Source organism: Brassica oleracea, chromosome C9 (genome assembly GCF_000695525.1).
Source record: "Brassica oleracea var. oleracea cultivar TO1000 chromosome C9, BOL, whole genome shotgun sequence".
NCBI lineage: Eukaryota > Viridiplantae > Streptophyta > Magnoliopsida > Brassicales > Brassicaceae > Brassica > Brassica oleracea.
In genome coordinates, this window is record NC_027756.1 from 2847738 (window position 1) to 2870899 (window position 23162).

Sequence of the window (23162 nt, forward strand, 5' to 3'; positions counted from 1 at the left end):
TTTAGTTGGATCAATTTAATGTAAATTGAACTGGTCTATGTTTTTTCTACAGTTACTTGTACAAGATTAGATTATAAAGAGGCTTTTAATCTGATATTATTTAGTAAGAAATGGAGTCATTCATGTTTGTGAATTAGGTTTACGAACTTTCATCTCATCTTACATGTGTGAGACATCTCTAACAAATAAACGTATTGAAAAAAATGTTACGTTTTCAAATAATTTACAAAGATACTACCATCATCCAAGAAAAGTTTGGCATACAAGATCAGAGTCGAATGATCAAAATGGAATTGTCAATCGCTAACCTCAAACCTCAATAACAATATCATAATAGACCGGGGTGATCGTGGTCGAGTGGTAAGGAGACGGGACTGAGACGCCAACACGTTTCAGGTTCGATTCACCTGTTGCGCGAAACTAAGTCACAATTATCCTGGTCACCTAACACGGATATGGGCCTATGCTTTAGGGCCCATTTGAATACCCAGAAAAAAAGTCTATCCGTGGGCTGCACCTCCTCTTGAGGATTAGTCTGGGCCTCTCCATGGGCCTGGGATACCCCAGGTTAATCAAAAAAAAAATATCATAATAATAATAAAATAAACATCAAACATGGGCGCCTTTTAAACGAAAGGTAGAGCCATAAAATAGCGCGTGAGAAACTACGCAATTAGGAATCCATCTCTGTCAGTGGAAAGCAAGAAGCAACAGTGGTTTGATTTGACACCAACGTCGACGTTTATTGGTTTGCCGTATACAAACTCCGTTAATCTCGATTCTTCATACATGTGAATTGTTGGCTAAATGTGTTGCTCCTTAACCATGTTTCAGTTTTGTTGAAGATACCACCGTTAATCTCGATTCTTCTAGTGTTTCTACTTTAGGTCTAAAATATGAATTCAAATGCTAATTATTGCATATATAATGTGTAAATACACTAAACCCTCAATTAATTACTAGAAATTATAATCAGATTGTCATATATTAATGTACTATTATTTTAAGTGAATTATTGTACCATTACTAGAGGTATTGCTTCCGCGCTTGGCCAGAATTCTTGTTTCATCTCAATATTTGTTAGGGTTATTGTAGTTGTGAATTTTACGTTTTAGGTTGATCATTGTTTTTCAATTTTTTTATTGTTATAGGGTTAGAGTTGTGATGATGAACTGTGTATGCACTGTTCTCCATTTATGAAGGACTAAACTGTGTTAGTAATGTGATTGATATAGTTCGTGGTGTTGCTTGTTATGTCACTGAGACTTATTGTTTGCTTGTCTTTTTAATTTGTTACTTGTACTGTTGAGATTACACACATTATATTAAGGTTGTTGAGAGTACCTTTTGTTTCTGGATTTTTTTCTCCAACTTAGTTGTGTAAGTCGTGTGTACTAAGTAATAATTTTTTGTATTCTTATTATGTTGGTTATATGTTTTTTTTATTTTTAAAATTGTTGTTTTTACCGAACCATTAAAACAAATACATGAAGACTTGTAAAAATAACTATAAAATTAGTGACAATTAGTATTTGGGCCTTGAACGAATATATGTATTTCTTATAAGAAGACAATAGCATTGGCCTGTTGACATTAAGCATGTAAGCTATTTTCATAAAACAAGAAGAGTGAGCAGGTGGAGATGTTGTTGCCGCCTTTGTGTCTGTTGGGATTGTCTCTTGTATCTCCTGGTATTGTGTTTCTTTCTCTTTTATTTAATGGATAATATGTAAACAAAAATCATTGTTAGTTGTATTTATCAGAGTTTGTAACTTACTCTGCTTTTTTGTTTAGGTAATTTCACTGATGTTGGTTGTCGCCTTCGTCTTCGTCTTCTTCTTCTTCGTAAGCATCTGCGAAAGTAAGTTTGTAAATTGTTAAATATCTGGCTGTGTAGTTTGTAGTATTTGTTTAGCTGGCTCAATGTATGTGTCGTTGAGTTTTAGTTGAGTTGATTGGTTTGGTATATTTGTTTTGAAGTTTATTTGTAAGATTAGAAAAAAAGAGAGGTGATCATTAATTATTCGTCTTTTTTGGGATTCTAGTTTTTGGTGTTTTGATTGTTTGGGTTATTGTGGTTTCTTTTACACTGTAAAATAAAGATTTGTATAAAATTAGATTGATAAGTAAGAAAGATAAATAGACGACCACAAATCTTGGGTAGAAAATATTTTAGATTATTGATGTTAGCACAATATAGACAACAAATATAAAGGGAATTACGTGTTGATTGTTTCTTACGGATCAATGAGGAGATGAATGACTACTCGAGTTGTTTCTTTGGTGAGGTCAGAGCCCTGGACATAACGGATTTTCCCAACCACATCTGCGAGTTTAAATATCAGTTATGATATCGAAACATAATATAAACTCAGATGCAATATGATAATATACCTGGAAGTTCTAGGTTTGTGTTCGCAATCACTTGGAGATTCCAAACAGTCTAATCTTGACTGGAGATTGATCTTAGGAGCACCCGTGATTACTTCATCAATAATGGTTAGTGAGATGAAACGAACGAGGAATCGATGATCAGTTATCTTGTACATGCTTGAGCACATAGCAACCTCAAAACGATCAACTTTCAAAATAGAATCTGCTTTCAAAGATGGCATGTAATGATTAGCACGTCCGACGGGAGTAAACCCATGAATCAAGAAATCTGCAAATGGTATTATTCAACAAAGAATCAGGAAATCAATTTAAATAATTATGTTAAATAAGTGTGATAGATCGAAAATTAACTTACCTTTTCATCAAGGAAGAGAACTGTGATTCCCACAAACTCTCTGTCTTTCTTGAAGTTCAGGGAATCCCAAAGGCGGAGGAAGCCAGAGGCTATGCTTTGACTACTACGACCAAGACGGAGAGACTCGAAGGTTGAGTGACGGACGCCGGGACGCCGGTTTGAGAAACTGGAGAGGCAGAGAGAAATATTTTCTAGAAGATGGTTAAAGCTAAGAAGAATCAATGAGTTTTGTGGATATGCAGATTTGGTTCATCAAAGATGAGAATTATATATATAGGGTTTACAGAGGGGCTACAAATCAGGAACATTTATGATCAAGCGATTTAGGATGGAGACATGAAGATTTCACCGGTGAAAAAATAGATTACGAACAGACACGCGGCGCAACTCTGTATCTCAGACTTGTTTGAGACAGTGATGAAAAGAGCTCAAACTCATGTTAAACGACAACAGTTTACAATATGTTGCAAACTTGAGCTTTTTTCATATAACGTGATGAATCTCATTTAAAAATGAAACCCATAATACACTTGTAGGCCCGACCCTCAGAGGAAGCCGAAGAAGCAAGGGCTTCCGACTTTCATAAATATATATCAGGTTCGGCCTTCAATGTACAAAGTATCATTTAATTTAGTGGTATAAATATTGGTGTTTATATCTCAATAACCCGGGTTCGAGTCATGGGCTTGACACTTTTTCACATTTTTTAAAAATGAGGCTCACAAAACACTGACGCGAACAAAAACTCAACTATTATAATATAGATTTTAAATAATTTTTTTTTCCTTTAGATAGAACATTGTACGGGGAACAGAGTTCCAGCATTTGGAAACTAAAGCCCTTTTAATGTCATACTACCATGGATCTATATAGGGTTAAGCTTTTAAGACCTTTCTTGGTTAAACCAAGACCATTATTCTTCAATATTCAGAATTGTCGTTCCTATTTGTAGCAAAATACCATTGATCCATATTTGGTAAAAGAGAAGCATATTTATAGACTCTTCACATGGCATAATGATTCTCTTCATCCCTTCTTGTTTCCCTCTCAGGGTGCATTAATCACTTGATTGTTTTTAGTAGTACTATTTAATAAATTAAGCTTAGATTTTTGTATGTTAAAGACATACCGACATTTTCCCAGCCAAAACAAAAGTATTTGTACACATCACATATACATAATTACATACTTGACACTCCCGAGTCCCGTACATATAAATGCAGTAGTGTAACACCATTGAACGAGAGTTACGTAGAAATATATGTACTCATCGTCGGGCGGTTAAGGTGTTTAATAAATTCTATAGATAGATACGCATGTAAGCATAAACTAGAGCTTGACCTACTTACCTGGGTGTTTGTTCTAATTTTTTTATAAAATATATTATTTTTAATTAGTGATATATTTTTTAAGGTCTGTGACAGATCCGGATATCCGAAAAATTTAGAGTATTTGGATCTTTGATTTTAGTATTCGGACTCGGATCTATGCCTTTAGGATAAATGGTCTATTAAACTTCCATATGTGGTTCACTTACATGTGTAACTTTGACATGGAAGTAACTTTTATGCTCACATCACATGTGTACCCTATCTATACATTTGCGAAAGAAGGAAGCAACAAACAACGTATGACAGAAACGCGAGAAAAGATGTTACACGCAGGCGTAACAAAGACGACCTATCCGCACGACAAACAAATGTTTCAAGTAGCACAATATTGTTGACAAACAAGAAAATGATAACGAAATATGATAAGAACGTTTTAAGATTTTTTTTTTTTAGATCCACCATTTTTACTGTGTTACTAGAATTTTATCAAACCTTGCCCGTAAAATATGTTTTGGTCAATCAAACTTGTCATTATCAACACTTAAAACCTGATCTGTAAATCACACGTTTCTACAAGTATAAAGCTTGACATAGAATAAACTTAAGCGTTTACATAAAACAGATCATGTACTTAACGAGAACATCAGGTGCCGTGTAAAAACATGAAGTATTACTAATATCCATAGTAATCATCCAGTGCTCAATTATAAGACTGAGATACATGAAGAACTTATAGAAATATCCTCGAAAGAAAAAAAAGAGAAGAAAAAAACTGACATATGCCTAATGTGGATAGTGAAACAACAATTTGGACATTCGGCATATCAAATACCCTTTGCCGCCACATCTGTTGCTACAAGTAAGAATAGGCATAAACTTAAAAAGCCACTTATCAAAACAAATTGTCTATACAGTATTTCAAAAAATGAGCAATTCCTTTTGTAAAAAAAAAACCGATTACAGGGGAAAAAGAGCCAAAAAAGATTGAAAGGAAATAGAATCCAGAAAAGGATGTGAAGTTACTATAATATTTAACACTGAACAAAGAACAAAAAGCATCACTGTTTTCTTCTCTGCCTTTGCAATGAAAAAAAACCCTTAAGGCCACTATATGATATGATAAGTCCACTCTCACCTTGATTCATGCTTAAACTTTCATTAACAGCTTTCTTCAGAAACTTGAATCATTACTAATCAACCATTTTCTGATAACCCATTTCCTCTCATTCCTGCACAACATAACATCCCCACCATAATAGTCCAAACTAGTAAGCTAAGTATACAAGTAACCAAAGATGCCCAAATAATACAAACGAGAAAACAATATACATAATTAGCTTTTCTTTACCTGACAAATCATAGCCCCATTCAGAAGGCCGGGCAGGTGTCATGTGCATTACCTGAGGTGGTCGCCTCATGAAATGAGCTCCACCACCCAATGCACCGCCACTAGTCATAGTATGATGCTCTTCGTTTGGATGTTCCATAACAGGATGGTAGCCATGCAAAAATTCTGCGCCAGTAGGAGAAGGTAACAAGTTTCCAGTTCTCGACGCATCATCTCCTTTCACACCATTTCTTCTTCCATCTTTCTTTCTCTCAAGCTGAAATGTACCCAGAATCACTTTTAAGGAAAACCAGAGACAAGCTTAGACAAATTTTGTGGTATTAAGCAATGGGCAAAACGTTCTATTCACATGCAAATGTTTTTAAACTAAAAAAAAGTTTTTTTAAACTAGAAAAAAAAAAGAAGTTTTTAAACTTAGTGATAGCTAGCAAACATGTAAATTAAACTTATAAGACAAGTTTAGAGGGAATAGACAGCAAACAAGAGAATCACCTGATCAGATACACTGGTTCCTGTTGCTAGGCTAGACAAGGATGCACTAGAGTCTAGAGATGGCACCAGATGCCGAAAGAACGCATAACTCATGCTTGCTTTGCTCAGCGAAAAAAATATAATTTTCTGGGCCACATCCTATCAAATTAAATCCAAAAATTACATAAGAACACTCGAATTCAAGTGACGTTAGATTGCGTTTCTAAACCAATAAATTCACAGTCCTAACCAAATCATAACCTCAAAAGCAGGCCTTTAAAATAGTATTACAGAGAGAAAAAAAAATACTCACCTCACCAGGAGTTATATTAACAAAACTCTGCCCACTCTACACTAGAGGGTAACCAAATGATCAAAGAAACTGATTTGAATCTTTAACATGCAAGCATCAGCCAATACCAGATCATTGTCATTGTACTCATGGAAACAAAGGCCATCAATCAGAGAGACAACTTCCAGCAAAAAAAAGAGAGAAAAATATGCAGTCTTATAAAACAAGAATCTACACATTCTTCACTGTATCCTCAAAACAAGGTCTTTGCTCCAAGATATGACACATTTGAAAGTACAGAGAGTGTCTATGGGAACTCAAAGAGTAAGAAAGGTACATACATAAAAAGAAAGAGTAATATACCAAAATTTGTAATATCATTTGCAGATCATCCCTGGAAAGGAGTTAGAAGCTAAGTAAGATCAAACAAGTGATCAATGAATCAAAATTACACAAAGTTCAATACTTTGCATCGGATTTTGATATAAAATCGTAAAGGGTTTTTGTATCGTCCCGAAAGTGAGAGACTTGCGCACCGAAAGAGCCGGATTTAGACGGAGGCGAGACGCCGGCGACGGCGTCTCCGTTCTCTGGCGGTGGAATTGGTAGCAGAAGATGTCAGCTTCTTAGACCATGATTATCCGGAGCTCTTAAGAGCTTTTCTTAGTTTAATAAGAATTAAAAAAAAATGAAAAATGGCAATAAACATAAGCTATCTTCTCTTGTGACGTCTCTTGTGAGCTCTATCTTCTCCCTTTTTCGATTTCCCGAGCATCAGATTAACAAACATGGCCACCACTGGAAACAAGAATATCAACGCCAAACTGGTCAGTACCGATTTTGTATATTCTTTGTGAGATCTTTTTGTTTATATATCCTCAAATCCTGACTTTAATTGATTTTTTATTTTCTGGAGAATTTTGATTGGATCGTTGATTTTCCAATCTGGGAAAATTTTGTCTTGTTTTGGATCTCATAGTTTCATAGATTGCATGTTTTATCAGTATTAAGCTAGGGTTTTGTGTAAAGGTTGTATCTTTTCATGGATTATCCGAGCTGGTAGCTTTGTTTTATCATACATAGAGACTTCTTTGTTTAACACTTTTTCTCAGTTCATGTCTTGTGGGTTTAGTGGTTGTGTTTTGTAGACTTATCTCTTTTATTATATGTTTGATAGATAAGATTCTCGATGCTATTTCCCTCTAGTGAGTGCAAGTATGCTGCTTTGTTCACCTAACATTCTCTAGTTATGATTATTTTTTTTTGGTTTAGTGGTTTAATTTTGTGGACTTATCTCTTTGATTATCTGATTGATAGATAACATTTTCAACGCAATTGCTAAGCTGGGATTTACCGAGCCAACACCAATACAAGCTCAGGGATGGCCAATGGCTTTAAAGGGTAGGGATTTAATTTGGCTATTTCTCCACCTTCTCCGACTACAAGCAATGTGTCATCTCCTTCTCCTTGTGATGTTAAAGTAGGTGAAGAACCTGTTTCTTTGACTAAGAGAAGATTCAGGTCTAAGAATATTGAACCTATACCTTTTTGGAAAATGCAGGTAATTGAAAAAAAAACTTAAAGCTTTACACTTTTCTGTATACACATTTAGTTTCTTAATTTTGCTTTTGTGTGATTTTCTGTAAAGGTGGTTCCTTTCAATGAAAAATTGGTTAAGGCCAAGAAGAGGTGCCATTGGTGTGGAACCAGAGGATGTGAGGATTTGGTTAGCTGTTTGAGTTGTGGAAGAGAGTTCTTTTGTGTAGATTGTATCGATAAAAGGTATCTTGAGTTATTATGTTTACTCTCGTACTTATCTTGTTTACAGAGAGCACTGGTCTTTCTCATTAGAGTTTAGAATCATCATCTAGATTAGTAGTTCCATCATAACATAGTTATAATAAGAAGTAATTCCAGTAGATTCAATTAGTTTTATGGAGCTAGGATGTAGAGACGATTAATCATTAACCTACGGTAAAATGTTAGGATACTCTTTCCTGCAATTCTCAGCTGCAGTAACTTCATTTGGGATTGTTTCTGCAACTTCTTTGTTTCTAATTTGCTTTCTTGTCTGTTTTTTGTTTCTAAGAACCCCTAAATAAGAAACTAGCATTGAAGTGAAAAATTATTGTGTCTCTTAACTAGAGCTCTTAGTTACATTTAATTATTAAAATATTCATTAAGAGATTCTAATGGGTTTGTGGGTTAATCATCTTCTCAGCGGCTAAGACAAGAGCAGTGAAAGAGGCATGTTTATGTTCTAACTAACAGTCAAATCCACAAATACAAAAGGAAAAGTGAGACATTAATTACTATTATTTAGCAATTTGTTAGCTCATGCATAGTATGCGATTGGAGAGCAAGGCTGTGAAATTAAGTGACTAGAGACTATTTCGTGATCATGATTTCAAAATTTTGAATAAGATGGGTTTATAGCTTTGTGGCATTTAAAAAAAAAAAAAATACTGTTGCTTTTGCTGTTTTTTCCGTTCTTACCATTTTTTGATTTTGCATAAACCACATTTTTTTTTAATTTGTTCAAAAAGTATTTCAGTTTTCTTGTTAGAGAACAAAACCAGTATATGCATTAAAACGAATACAATGCATTTATGTTTATATAGTCTTTTTGTCCAACTGTGTATATAGTCATTTACTATCACTCACCAACAACTATTAATTATCACTACCAAACATAGAGTGTGACCGGTTAAAATAGAGTAAATGAGAGTAAATATAAGTGGAGTTAATGGGAGGAAAACACAAGGTGGAAAATAGAGGAAAGAGAAAAGTGAAACCAAAAATAGAGTAATGTATTACTCAGTTTTAAGCTATTGTGGAGTAAGAACATGATTAATCCGGAGTAGGTGGAGGTCCTGGCGGCGACGATCGTCTGGGAAGTTCACTGATAAACAGTATTTGCAGTCTATGGCACAAACTGTTCATGCTTTCGATTCCCGTCTTCGTCAAGGTCGATCAGCTCAAACTAGGCACGAGCGGACATACCCTGACCGTCAAAGTCGTCGGCCAAACCTCCGTTCCTCAGAAACCAAACGCCGCTTCTTCTCACCTCCGACCCAATCGGATCGCCAAGTGTCTGGTCGGAGACGAGACTGCTTCCATCCTCTTCACCGCTCGCAACGATCAAGGTGAGACCTTTTGATTGAATCTTTTGAGTCGTTGTGATATAAAGATTGAATCTTTAGGATGTGATGTTAGATGGGTTTACTTAAAGTTGATGACTTTAACTATTTTTTTGATACTTAAAAAGTTTCTGTGTGTTTGGGTTTGTTTAGTGGACTTGATGAAGCCAGGGAGTACTGTGAAGATTGATATGTTCAAGGGGTCGATGAGGCTTGTTGTTGACAAAATGTTGAGGTTACTGAACCTGTTGAAAGAGGATAACAATCTGTCTCTTGTGGAGTATGAACTGGTTAATGTCGAGGAATGGTCTCTGTCTGATAAGGGTATGTATCAATCGCCACAATGGGTTTTGTTTTGTGGTATGTATCGGGCGAAATGTTGAAAAGGTGGGAGATTATATGTTTATCTTATGACAGTTGCAAGTTTGGTGTTTACCTACCGGTAGTAGAGATACATTATGTTGATCTTGGGTTTTGGTGCACATTATATCATCATCATCAGGGGTATGTACTCTTGTGGATGCTTTTGTAAACCTCTTCACTGTTTTTGTATGGTTCTTCAACACAGAGGTTAATGAAAAACTTGGTAAAGAGTTTGGTGTGTGAATTATTGTCTTGCAAACATCAATAAAAGAAAGAAAGCTTGAATTTGGAACTGAACTATTCACGTCCTACTGGAAAATCGTGAAGGTTATAAGTAACTTATGACTAAGATGAAACATGACTCCATTTACTGTCATTTGAGATTCTTTACATAGTTAAAAGAAAAAAACTTTGCTTCATCATCTTGCCTTACTGCATCTGTTCCTGCACTCTGCAATTAAGTCATCATGCATCATTGATGATATCTGAAGAAATAGAACATATCAGCATGCAGGCAACATAAACTGCATGACTAGAGCAAGAATTGACTTGTTGCAGGATTGATAATATTTGTGTTTTATTTTTATTAAAAAATTTATGTATGTTTTTATTTTAAGTCATTCTACTTATTAAAAAAAATTTATTTAAGAATTCTTACAAGTTTTTCTATTGGAGAAAAAAAAAAATTATTTGCACTAACAAAAGTTCTTAACTTTTCAAATCATTTTTTAACTACTAATTTAATCATAAAAATCCATTAGAAGTTCAAATGGATTGACTTGCTCTAAATTGACTAAAAACATTTTTCTCTTGATCGGATGATATCAGCGTAATACAGCTGAAAATTTGTTTTACTCTAATATATTATCCCCACAAGTGTTTTATAGTCAGAGCCATATATCCAAATCCAAGTGGATGAAGGTCATCATTATCATATTTAATATTAATTCAATAGTTATGCTTGCTTGACCAAGTCTCATTTCCCATTTAGAACTGGGTCTTGACCAAGTCTCATTTCCCATTTAGAACTGGGTCTTTAGATTTGGAATGAAAGGCAGAGTCCAAGAGGACTTTCACATACGAAAAATACTTTGAGGCCATTTTTTTGTAAGAAAATCTCGTTACTTTGAGTCAAACTAAGTCATCTATTGCTGCGAGAGAACCAAGTCATTCACCACCGGTCTACACTCATTTTATTTTTATTTGTTCAGATGTTACAACTATTAATGAAAAGGTCAGCTTTGTTTGGAGCCTTTTTTTTTTTTTTTTTGTCAACTGTTTGGAGCCTTTAAATTTTCATAGCCGCCTCTGAGTTAAAATAATGCTAGCAAGCAAAAGAAATGAAAAAAAAAAACACCATCTAAACTATTAAAACAGGAATACAAATAAATCTTAACCCTGATTTTTCCTCAATATTTACATTTTAATGTCACTGGCCTAAACCATGATTAATACTTAAAATAAACCATTTCAATTTTTATTTAACTACTGAACCATATATTACGATTAAACCATCTTCGAAAACTTTAACCAACGCCAATCAATTGTCTGGTCAACTGAATTTATTTTACCAAAGAAAAAACATATGTAAACCTAAATTATAACTTATCAGAAAACTAGACAACTCTAATTCATCACAAATTGAATTAAATTATTGTACTCGAGTTAAAATTACGTTGAATTTGAAAAAAATATTATATAGTTTAGGTACTAACAACAATAGATTATTATTTTTTTGTTCAACCAACAACAATAGATTATATACTAACATAAATACTAACATGGAACTGTTGATCATATATATAATTTTATATGTGTACATACAATCAAATGTCATGTCGGTTTGTATAGATTACAAATGTGGAATATGAAACATGTTTTCTGTTTAATATTTCCAGAATAAATTACATACTAAAACATGGTTTGCCATTAATGACAAATATTATATTAATAACGTTAACAAAATATAGCTAAAACATTTTGAATGCTATGTTCAACCGATTTTCTTATACCTACAATCAAGGATACTCGAAATGCAATTCATATTTTTTAGGTATGAAATCAATCAAAGTGATATCATACTACAAATGATATTTGCCTATTTTTAAGTGATTTTTTTAATAGATTTTCATTATATTTTAATCAATTATAACCACTTCATTTATTATATTTACTAAATAAATTGAAATCATTTACTAGTTTTGTTTTCAATTTTTTTTTTATCTTGCATTTATTTTCTTACTTTTTAATTATACTTCATTAATTATATTTACTCTAATATTTTGACAGCATTTATTTTACATATTAACTATAATAGTTTGACATATTTGAATGAAAATATTTTATTTGTGACAAAAATTCAAAATGGTTAACAAATTTGGTTTTTTTATGTTTACATAATCAATTAGACATAGACATTCGGGTACCTATTCAGCTACGACTTATTTCTTTTTGGTATCAGATTTTTTGAGTTTTGAAACTATGCTTCATTCCGGTATTATAAATTTTCATGTGGGCTTCGAATCGGGTCTTCCCAAGTAAAGATGAATTTAGTTTTGATATATAGAAACCTACAAATATCCAAAATCTAATGTATCTAAGATCAGTTCGGATATTTGTACCAAAAGTAACAATATTAACTGATTCAGTTCGGGTATTTTGAATTTAAACTAAACTTAACCTAAAATAACCAAATAACCAAAAGTAATCATATTACTCTATTTGATTCGAGTTCGATTCGGATGTACAAAAACCTAAAATATTTAAATACTTATACAATTAACTATATTATAACACATATAAAATATATAATACTTATCATGAAAAAAGAATATAAATTTATAAAAATAAAAATTAACATCCGCGCGGGCGTGCGGGTCAATCTCTAGCTTGTTTTAAAAGACTAATTCAACTCATGTTCAAATATAAAAAAACACTAACTATTGTTGTAGTCTTTTTGCTCGGTCAAGATTGGATGGAAGTCAAAGCGTTGGTGCCAACATTGCATTCATTAATCATTACCCACTAGAGTGGTTGACATCATAATAAATTATCAAGTAGTGGACCATGAACTGTGCTTATTATAAGTGCGCATGTTAAACACAAGAGACCTCAACCCACGATTCAGAAGAACAAAAAATACACAAAGGCAAAAAGAGTAAGAGAAATGGAGAAACAGTTGCATGAAACCGTGGAGACTGCTCATGTCGAACGAGGCATCCGAGAGTCATCACCCGAAAAAAAGAAAGAAAAATCCCATAAACATAGAGGAATATTCCACCTCCACCATCACTCAAAAGATGAGAAAGACGAAGACAAGAAGAAAGAGGGATCAAAGAGAGAGAAGATAGCTGCAGCCATGGTTGGTCTTGGAGCCACCCTCAAGAAGATTAAGCCTAAGGGTCACCACGGAGGAGGAGGAGGAGGAGAGGAGGAAGAAGAAGAACAAGAACAAGAGGAGGAGGAGGAGGAGGAAGAAGGAGATGATGGTGGGGACGAAGAAGGGGGAGGTAAGTTTAGTGCCTTCATTTCCATGATCGCTGAAGCATTTGAAGAATAAGATTTTATCTTCTGATCACTTTGTTGTATTTCTGATTTGAACTTGCTATTACATAACCAGCGTAGCTGGCCAGATGGTTTTGAAGGGAAATAAAAAACCCCAATACGTAACACGCAGGTTCGATGCGCTGGCCAGGCAATTGGGTATCTAATTCCCCATAGTACCAAATGGTCCGCCTCGCGCCGAGGGGTTGGCCCCTGGGGGTGAAAAAAAAAAAAAAAAAAAAAAAAAAAAAAAAAACTTGCTATTACATTTACCATTATCATTTTTTTCTATTATTTCATAAGTTTTAAATGTGATGTTGAATTACTAAATGGAGACAATTAAGTGTTCATATGCATTAGCTAGTCAATTTCCAACCTTTAATTTGCAAAAAAAAAAGAAACACTAAACTCAGCTCTTGAGTCATAAGAGATCGCATTTGTATGATCTGTAACTTCAAACTTGAATATCTGAGCAACCCAAGATCATCTCCAATAGTTTATCTTATTTTCACTTTAAAATATAGTGATTCTATAATAGAGTTGAGTTATAGTACTCTATTTTAAAGTGAAAAATAGATTGATGAACAAAAAATAAACAATTTACTCTATATATAGAGTATACATATTTTTTACTTTATTATATAGTAAAAAAATTTAATTTCATTGGAACATTTTTATTTTAAACTCTATTTTAGAGTAAAAAATAGAGTGGGCTGGGAGATATCTTAATGAGTCTGATACATCTTTCATTTTTTCTAAATGTTCTCTTAATCATTTTCTGAGTTTTCGGATTTCTAAAATCCGAAGTACTACAGTAGAACGTCTATAAATTAATACACGGTAAATTAATAATCTCTATAAATTAATAAATTTCGCCGAACCCAATTTAGACCGGTACAAAATTTGACACAAATCGATAAAATAATAAAATAATATTTTTTTGGAAAATTCTATGTAAATATATGGTCCCATTAAAATTATAATTTAATAATATATCTGTAAACATATTTTATATAAGTAATAACCTATTATTATATTATTTGTTTTCTATTCACAATGGAATTATCTTTATATTTTCTTACATTTAATATATTTTTGATGAGATTTAGTAATATTATATCTAAAACCACATTTAAGTTCTATGCAATATATATTGGATACACCAAATAATATAATAAAATTAATATAAATGTCAAATTTCAAAAAATAATAATTATTTTTTATACACTAAAATTAAATATTTTTATTATGTTATGTATATAAACCAACAATACCAATGAGTTTGTTTTTTTTTTGAGAAAAACATACTAGATTACGAACACAACTTAGAGCGAGCAGATTTACACGGTACACTACCACGAAGAGTTCACTTTTTAGGGCACAAACATTGAGAAAATTAAAAACCACAGTAGATAAGAGTTCTTTGCTTCTTCAACAAGCAACTTAGCCAAAACACACACTAACTTCACAATCTTTCAGTTCCCATCATCTGATGATTTCAAGTAAAGGGTTTCTCCACCATCCCCGGAGCTTCCTCCTCTGCCGTCACCACTTCCCATTTCCGGCTTCCCACGGCCAAATTCATTAAACCCACCACCAGCCTCTCCCTGAAGGATATGAAAACCGCTGCTTCCTCCTCCGGTGCTTGAGCTCATCCCTAGCTGGCTATGGTGCAACTGCTGATGCTGAAGAGATGCATAAGGCTGTTGCTGCTGAGCATACAGCATGGAAGATCGAGCCGCCATTAAAGACTGCCGAGACATCTGAGTTGCCTGTTGCTGCTGCTGCAAATAGTGTGACCCTCCTTCTCCCTGAATCAACCCACCATCAGCAGATCCAAACTGCTATGTATGTAATCCAACAATACCAATGAGTTTGTTTCAATTTCAAAACAATAAAATTTGAAAACTATTATGATTTACCTGGCTAAGCACGCTTGGAGGTTGAGGCTGAGAATCTGCAATAGCAGCTAAGTACATTAAGTTGCGTTGAAGCCTTGCCTGGTTCCTGTAATCATTAGGTTTTACCATTAGATCATTTCCTTATATAACACAAATGAAGTCAAAGGAGATTTGTTTTGCTCTTACTCGGCACACTCGCTGAGCTTTCCCGAGTTTTGAGACTCAACTATCTTCAGAATCAACGATTTGTTCTCGTCCAAGTACTATAGTTTAATAATAATATCATCACCTCACTAATCAGTAGAGAGTTATTTAACTGTTGGAATAAAGACATATATGAAAAGACAAAAGCGTATGAAAGATTTTCTTTAGAAAAGATTTGAGGATGACCACAAAAGTGAGATTAGGACCAGATGTCGTTCGGACCACAAAGTATATCTGGTCATGTAAGCAAGAAAAGGAACACTTGGACTGCAAATACAACACATAGATAGATCTAATGATAAAAATCTAAACAGGACCACCGCATTCACATAAATGGCTTTGTGGTTTTTGCCATCTATGAAACTTCCACGAAAAACACGACAAAGAAAGAAAGCATGAAATGTGAAAAAGCTTCTGTTCCCTAGATTTGTCTGTTCTGGCGCATTATTTTCATTACATGTTTCAAGAACGCAAACAGATGGACCCTAAAACTTTTTTTTCAGTAGAAAGAATCTCTTCAACCTTTGGAAAGACATATAGGCCTAAAAAATCTTATATTTACATAAAAGTTTTCAAGCTTGTTCGGTTTAGACTAATGATTTCTAACTAAACCGGCAAAAATGATGTAAAATTGATACAACGAAGCTCTCTGGACAAGAAGAAAAACTTGAAATAATCATTTAGTGACATGCTAAAAGAAAGAGAAGCTATGCACAGTACAGAAGATAGAAACATTACAAAACAGAAATAGTGTAACTAAAACTAATTTATCAATATAAAATACATGGCAAAGAACCCAATAATCAAAATATGAGTTTAGTATTTTTTTTTTTTTTGAGAAAACCATCGTTTAAATATGTTGTGAGAGTCAGAGAGAGCAAAATAAAGGGGTCTCTGGGGCTCTTACAAGCGAGAATTTCATCACTCTGGTTCTCTTAAAATACAAAGAAACATGGATAAAAGTTTCAAAAACAACATAGAAAATAGATAAATATACTAGAAGCAGCATAGATACAAGGAAAAGATAATATAATAGAAGTAGCAGACGAATGGGAAGAAGAAGAAAACCTGCTGGATATGATCAGAGGTGACATTGCTGGGGTAGTAACCAGCCATCATGGGCTGCATCTGCATCAGGTGCTGTTGCATTTCTTTTGCTATTATATATAAAACCTGATTGCTCTTATTTATTTATATTTATATGTTGCAAAATGTTTTACAGAGTAAACCCCCACCACTAAACCCAAAGGTAAAAGAAGAGCCACCCACAGACAGAGAAAGAGAGAGGGGAGATATAAGCTTTTTGTATTGTGTCTTTTTCACACACTCGTTCTGTATATAGAAAACTCTTCAAGTATTGAAGATGTGCATCTTGTGTGTGTTATACCTCGCTTTCTCTCCTCCACAAAAAGTCGTTTTGCGTTAAAAGACAGAGAGACAGTGAAGTCTCTTAAGAGAGAGAGAGTCTTGTTTCTCCTTTTCTTGGGTTTGGGGTTTGGTTTTGTTGGTTTCTTTCTGTCTCATCCTTTCTGTGTCCCTGTGAAAGAAGAGGAGATCACGTGACGAATCATGCTTATTATAGAGAAAGTGAGAACATCTTTATGCAATTCTCTTATACCATGATTAAAGGGTATTCTTAATTTGGGGTTTTTAATTCATGATTTGACATTTTTTTTGTTTTTTGTTTTGTTTTTTTTTTCACTTTTCGGATAAGAGCCGACTCTAATATCTTTTATTTAATAGACAGTTTTTAGTTTTTCTTAGTTACAATTAAAAAGGTAAAGGACGTCTCTTAAATAAGAGATATAAGAGACGTTTTTTAGTTTTTTTAATTAAAAACTAAAAGACTGATAAGAACCCCAACCTAATAGACCTGCAATAAACATACCTATGAGACCTTTGCTTACGCTCCAATCTCCATATATGTGTATCATTTAATTCTTTTATTACTCTGAGGTTTGAAGTTTGAAGTCAAAACAGAAAAAAAAAAATAACATGGTTGTCCATTTGGTATAAAATCATTTTTTGTTCATTCTTTCTTCCTTTTACTCTTTTCATTTCTGAAACTTAATGAAATAAATAGTTTCATGAATCAAAAAAATTATTAAAAATATAAACAATTAATAAAACATTCGCGCAGCAAAATAATATTTTTGTTTAGATGAAAAACTTAATAAATAAAATTTTTAAATTATGTTCTACCAAAAGTATATTTTGTCTTCTACAGAAAACGAGTTAGTAGAAAACAAATTCTAGATTATACAAGTTCATCTACTTTTTTTAGAACGAACAATCTACTTTTAATTAAAATTCTAAATATGGGGAATCCAAATTCTACTAATTGTAAAGATATCTACTTTTCTCCAGAATGCAGTTTCTACTTTTATGAAATATTCTAAAATTCTCGGAATGCAAAATCTAAACACTACTCGTACATCTACATGAGGTAGAAATTGCATTCTGAACTTTTGTCATTGTTCTACACAATGTAGAATGTGTCTTATACAGATAAGAAAACATGTTTTTTGCGAAAATTAAGGAAATTTCAACTAAGAAAATATTCTAAAAATATTTGAACTTCCTTAAAATGTGTATAGGTCGATTTACCTTGTCAAAAACGTTTTTTCCTTTTTATTAAACTTTTTTTTTTAAAACGTTTTCTCTTTTTTGTTAAAACTTTTAATAAAAAAATAAAAATTTTAATTTTAACGTTTTTAAAACAGAAAAATAAAATAAAACTTTGTAAAACGTTTTTAATAAACTTTAATAAAAATAAACTTTATAAAAATAAAAATAAAGCTTTCTAAGAAAGTTTTTAATAAAAAGTTAAATAAACATTATAAAAACGTTTTACATAGTTTTGTTTTTATAAAAATTTAAAACGTTTGTGAACTTTTTAGTTTTACTAATTTTTTTAATAAAAAAATAAACTTTTGAATTAAAACATTGTTTTCCTTTTCATTAAACTTTTTAAAATTCATTTAAGCTTTTAAATTATGTTTAATGTATTTACTTTGATTAATCAATGGTTAGTTTTGGTATTATAAAAAAAATTATACTAAAAGAACAACTTAATGATGGTATTATACCGAGTGAACAACCATGCTATTTTTTTGTTCTATTTTCGAAAATTTCCCTTTTTAAATTTACTGTCGGTTTATTTCAACTGTCTTAGGTTTTTAAAATATGCATGTTCTCCCTTTTATATTAAAATATATTTTAATTTTGTTTTTCTTAAACTGTATTTTAATGTTATAAACTTGTGTTAGCGCTAAATAATTATACTATTTCATCTGTTTCAATATGGATGATCTCAACATTGTGAATATAAAGATACAATTTATAATAAAATATAAATCTAGTTATTAAAAATTTTAGTCAGTGAGTCATAGAATGTATATAAAATTTCCTAATAATAGGCTAATTTTATATTACTAAATTTAAAACTGAACAAAAATATAATTTATTTTTTAGAGGGCGTTTTTTTTTTGTAACTGAGTTGTCTTAATTTATAATTTAGGAAAAGCAAGAAAACCTAACCGAATTCCTTGGTTTGAAATTTAGGTATTAATGACGTTTGGCCAAATGATCTCTAAAGTTTTAAAATGCTTTGGAGTATAAAAATTTCTCGCATTATCTTTAACTCGAGTTCTTGAAGTACGTTTCGATGGTCGGAAATTGTCAAAATAAAAAGATTTAACAGCTAAATGATCTTTACGTGCTTATATTAATTCCACGTTAAGCCCCCCCCCCAGTAGATGTAGCTAAAAACAAAATTATCTTATTCGTTTATACCAAAATAAGGATCCGAGATATTCCTTCTGCATATATGAACCACGGAGGCTCTACTTTTAGTGTTTACCTGATTAAATATTAGTAGCCAAAACTATAGTATTACCAATTAAAATTAAATTAATCTGCAGGGATAAATGAATTGTTTTTTTTTTTCGATTAATTGTGCCTCATAGATAATAAGTAGTGGTGTTTCCACGCTTACTATATAGCAAAAATTATTATATATTTTTTTTTTTGCAACTTGTTTTACTATATTTAAACGATTAATTACCAAAATATCAGTGGACAAAAAAAAAACCAAAATATTGGAGAATAAGATAAGTAATGAAAAGTTGAAAAGTAAGCTATTGAGCCGAGAGAGATTTTGTGGTCAGAAAACATGTCCCTGCCACAATTTACCACTAACAATAAATGAACGTTGAACGTGTAAGGTGGGAACCACGTTGAGGAAGAATATCAGCGCGTCGGTCTTTTAAGACCGCTTCCATCCAAATGACACTTCTTGTCAGTTGTGCAGATTTATGACGTCATATCAAGATTTGACATGCTTTGCAATATATAGTGAAAATAAATGAGAAATGCTTAAATGCAAGTGACAGTACTATTGAGAGATGCTCGAAGGCGAGCCCCCTAATAGATTAGACCTGCTTTCAAGTTTTAACCGTAAGTTCCTTAAAGTTACATATTCTAAAGAAAATGTTTGTTTAAAAAAAAATCTATTTTTTACATTTTTTATGCATATTTTATTAACTAATTGCAAACTTCAAAAAACTTAATTATTCTAGTTTAATTTTTATTGGCTTAAAATTATAAAAAAAAGATAAACACAAAAAAATATGTAAATTTAATGTGTTTTATTAAAACGTGTGAAAAATTTAGAATATGTAACTTTAAGGAACATAGAGAATAGTATTTAATAGTCTTATAGGAAAAGAAATGTTTTACTAATATTTAACCGTATTTACCAAAAAAATATTTTCGTATTTTCTTGATAGCAATTAATATATAAATATTTATTATTTATTAAAACTACATGAAAAACTACCGTTTTATCAACAGCAAATAAAATCCTTAGAATATAATTAAAGGCGAGCACGGAAAATAGATGAGAAAGACACATTTTACTGCAAAAGTCCATAACAACATAACTCCGATGTGTCAAACATTTGATGTCCACGTATAATTTATATCTTTTCTCGCCGAAAATTTGGTAAGCATTGTTAAATGTTAACTGTCGGTTTTTTAAAATAATGAGAAATGCTTAAAGGCAAGTGACAGTACTATTGAGTTCTAATAAAAACAAGAACCACTTAACCTAATTTCCTCACTCTTTTCTTTTGTATACCAAGTTAGTGTTTTATAGTATTTAGAAATGCATTGAACATCTTCAATAGTTACGTTTATTTTTTCTCTCAAAATAATATTCTAAATACGTTATATTATTAATAATTTTAATAAAATTCGTTATATTTATACAAATTTTACTCAAATATTAAAAGAGTATACCATGATTTATATTAATTTATAATTGTATTATGAAAGTATTAATAATTTGTTAAAATATAAATACAAATATTAAATTTTAGATATAAAATAAAACTATATAAAGTGTAAGGATTTATTTATAAATAAAAAGATTTGACATTAAAACAAAATTGCGAATACTATTCCTCAAATGTTAGACAATACTACTTTTAAACTTATTTTCTTTTTCAAAATGAAGTACCATAGGAACATGGTTCTCCCTCATTTTTTATATTTTTCTTTAAAATAAAAGTCCATTGAAGATGAAGGACCATTACACTATTTCTAGTGATTTCCGTCAATTTTCTTTTTAAAAGAAAATAAACTCAAAATAAGTATGTATTTTACTCCAATATCTTTTCTCATTTTCCATTAATTTTAATATATTTGTTTCTTAATTTTTTATTACTAATAACAATCTTTAGTTCATAAGATTTAAAATTATATTCATTTGTTATAAAATTTCAAATTTTTACATTGTTCAACAAATGTAACTCGTGTAAACTTTTTTGAAGAAAAATATGAACTAAATAAAAAAGATAAAATAATTAATTAGAAGTAAGCTATGAACTAAAAGAGACTGAATATTTACGAAGTACAACAATATTCACCTATCAACTAAGGCCAAATTCACTTCGCAAATAAGTATTTGAAATATGATCAACATAACATTTCATTGTCTTTCCATAAAATTTCACTTTTGAGTTAATAAGAAAGCATTCTTTTTTATGTGTCGTAGCACAAACAGTTTCCTTGTTATAGTTATAAAGAAAATGATACTAATCCTCGAAATTTGTTTAGGTGGTCACTCCTTCTTGCCTTCACGAGCTTCAGTTTCTATTGGTTTCTCTCCCATATTCGCCACCGCCTCCTCCTCCGGCGCTGGAGTCATCAGAGAATCAAATTTGTCTGATTTCGCCAACACAATCTCAATCTGTACGTATACGTCAGAAGCAAAAGAATGAAACCGACAACGCATACTTAAAATCTTAGCTTAGCAATTGGAGAAAGAAAGAAAAACTGGCCTTTGTCTTCTGAACTATCTTCCCTTTGCTCTCGTCTTTTATTCCGACTGTCGATGTCAGAACTTCTGTTTGTTTGTTTCACACAAATGAAAATTTCAAGAAACAAAAAAAGAAGGATGAAACAATGTTAATGAAAAATAAGAGAAATCTTAATTACTCTTCTCGGTTGCAAGTCCATTGTTCTTCAAAATTTCTGAGATAGTAACCACTGTTGTGATCGCTGCAAATACTCAAAAAGTATTTTAAACACACACATAAACAAAGGGAGACATTTTTGTCCAAAAAAAAACAAACAAAGGGAGACTAAAGATTGAATGATTCTAATTGAAACCCAATGTCGGTTCTGAGCACAACTATATGAGACGCCACTAAATTTCAAAAAACTATTATACAATTGTCGAAAAAGAGTTTTGTTAAGATCGACTTAAAATGCATATATATATTTAAATCCGGCCATGTTGACACCTACCCATACCAAGTGCAGAAAGCTCAACCTCGTTGTGCTGTTGAATGTACCGCTGCATCAGATACACATGAATAAATGATCAGTTCTTACACTCACGAGATTCATATATAAAAAATGGTTGCTTGGACACCAAGAAACCGTTGTTGTGATAAATTAATGGATATTTTTGCACTACCTTGGCGAGGTTAACGTAGAAGAATAAGGGTTTCTTGGTGTTGGAAACTTGAATCCTGTTCTTTTTCTGAGTTTCCACGGCCGTTGTTGCTGATATGATGAGGTTGCTGGCCGGAGATGTAACCGGTGCATGAATCGGAGTTGCTATTTCCATCGCCATTTAATCTCAATTGGGATCACGATCTTTTTGATTTAACTAAACTTTCTTTTTCTTGGTACGTGCAAGCATTGTAAATAGCGCTTCGAGGCGATTGTAAGAGAGCTGAAGAGTGTTCGTCGCCGGTTTGTTCGTTGACCGAGTATACGAGATTAAAACGGATCATCTCGCTTCCAAGTTCCAAGTATATGCTTTGCATTTCTCACAATCTACTTTTGAGGATTCCATAAATATAATTATTTACAAAACTATAAAAATGGTAAGCATAAAATAAAATTAGTGAAATAAAATAAAAGTGGATGTGAAAAGATGAATGAAGTACATAAAAAGAATAGATTTATTTTCTTCATTTCTTATTAAAATTAACAAAAAATGTTTAGGAATTTTTTTCTTCTAATTTGTTTGTATTTGTGTATAATTGATGGAATAACCATTCCATTCCACTCAAATAAATGGTATTTTTTTTTGAACGGCAAATCCGTTAATAAAATACAAAAAAAAATTCCTAAACATTTTTGTTAATTTTAATAAGAAATGAAGAAAATAAATCTATTATTTTCAAATCTATTCTTTTATTTACACCATTTACCATGGCATTAAATCATTTTATATAAAAAAAAAATCTCAAATCTTTGTTGTGATTCAAGACTATTTTAAAATTTTTTTAAAAAAATACTTC

At 31.9% G+C, this 23162-nt stretch overlaps 6 protein-coding genes across 8 annotated transcripts; 3 read left to right on the forward strand and 3 right to left on the reverse strand.

Annotated features, from left to right (window-relative positions):
* Window positions 1-5192: 5192 nt before the first annotated feature.
* Window positions 5193-6998, reverse strand: LOC106313888 (AT-hook motif nuclear-localized protein 14-like). 3 transcript variants are annotated; one of them, XM_013751814.1, is made up of 4 exons: window positions 6555-6998; window positions 5921-6058; window positions 5429-5684; window positions 5193-5309 (listed from the first exon to the last, which is right to left on the reverse strand). In XM_013751814.1, the coding sequence occupies exons 1-4, from the start codon at window positions 6570-6572 to the stop codon at window positions 5275-5277; spliced, it is 447 nt and encodes a 148-aa protein (XP_013607268.1). In that variant the 5' UTR covers window positions 6573-6998; the 3' UTR covers window positions 5193-5274. The 3 variants fall into 3 exon arrangements, with proteins under 3 accessions (XP_013607268.1, XP_013607270.1, XP_013607269.1); XM_013751816.1 differs by having other exon boundaries at window positions 6728-6995; XM_013751815.1 differs by having other exon boundaries at window positions 6213-6995.
* Window positions 6874-8249, forward strand: LOC106313887. The gene is made up of 4 exons (XM_013751813.1): window positions 6874-7018; window positions 7509-7592; window positions 7676-7752; window positions 7840-8249. Exons 1-4 carry the CDS (start codon window positions 6880-6882, stop codon window positions 8047-8049), a joined length of 510 nt encoding a protein of 169 aa, XP_013607267.1. The 5' UTR covers window positions 6874-6879; the 3' UTR covers window positions 8050-8249.
* Window positions 8250-8948: 699 nt separating this feature from the next.
* On the forward strand, window positions 8949-9938 carry LOC106313889 (uncharacterized protein At4g28440-like). Its single transcript, XM_013751817.1, has 2 exons — window positions 8949-9337; window positions 9485-9938. The coding sequence occupies exons 1-2, from the start codon at window positions 9133-9135 to the stop codon at window positions 9712-9714; spliced, it is 435 nt and encodes a 144-aa protein (XP_013607271.1). The 5' UTR covers window positions 8949-9132; the 3' UTR covers window positions 9715-9938.
* Window positions 9939-12780: 2842 nt separating this feature from the next.
* LOC106316869 (ABC transporter F family member 4-like) lies at window positions 12781-13727 on the forward strand. The gene is made up of 2 exons (XM_013754738.1): window positions 12781-13305; window positions 13505-13727. Exon 1 carries the CDS (start codon window positions 12861-12863, stop codon window positions 13251-13253), a length of 393 nt encoding a protein of 130 aa, XP_013610192.1. The 5' UTR covers window positions 12781-12860; the 3' UTR covers window positions 13254-13305; window positions 13505-13727.
* A 781-nt stretch (window positions 13728-14508) lies between these two features.
* Window positions 14509-16653, reverse strand: LOC106316415 (GRF1-interacting factor 1-like). The gene is made up of 4 exons (XM_013754298.1): window positions 16411-16653; window positions 15325-15401; window positions 15160-15244; window positions 14509-15078 (listed from the first exon to the last, which is right to left on the reverse strand). Exons 1-4 carry the CDS (start codon window positions 16489-16491, stop codon window positions 14713-14715), a joined length of 609 nt encoding a protein of 202 aa, XP_013609752.1. The 5' UTR covers window positions 16492-16653; the 3' UTR covers window positions 14509-14712.
* Window positions 16654-21323: 4670 nt separating this feature from the next.
* On the reverse strand, window positions 21324-22548 carry LOC106317244 (uncharacterized protein At2g34160-like). Its single transcript, XM_013755096.1, has 5 exons — window positions 22328-22548; window positions 22156-22204; window positions 21844-21906; window positions 21687-21751; window positions 21324-21595 (listed from the first exon to the last, which is right to left on the reverse strand). Exons 1-5 carry the CDS (start codon window positions 22484-22486, stop codon window positions 21467-21469), a joined length of 465 nt encoding a protein of 154 aa, XP_013610550.1. The 5' UTR covers window positions 22487-22548; the 3' UTR covers window positions 21324-21466.
* Window positions 22549-23162: the final 614 nt, after the last annotated feature.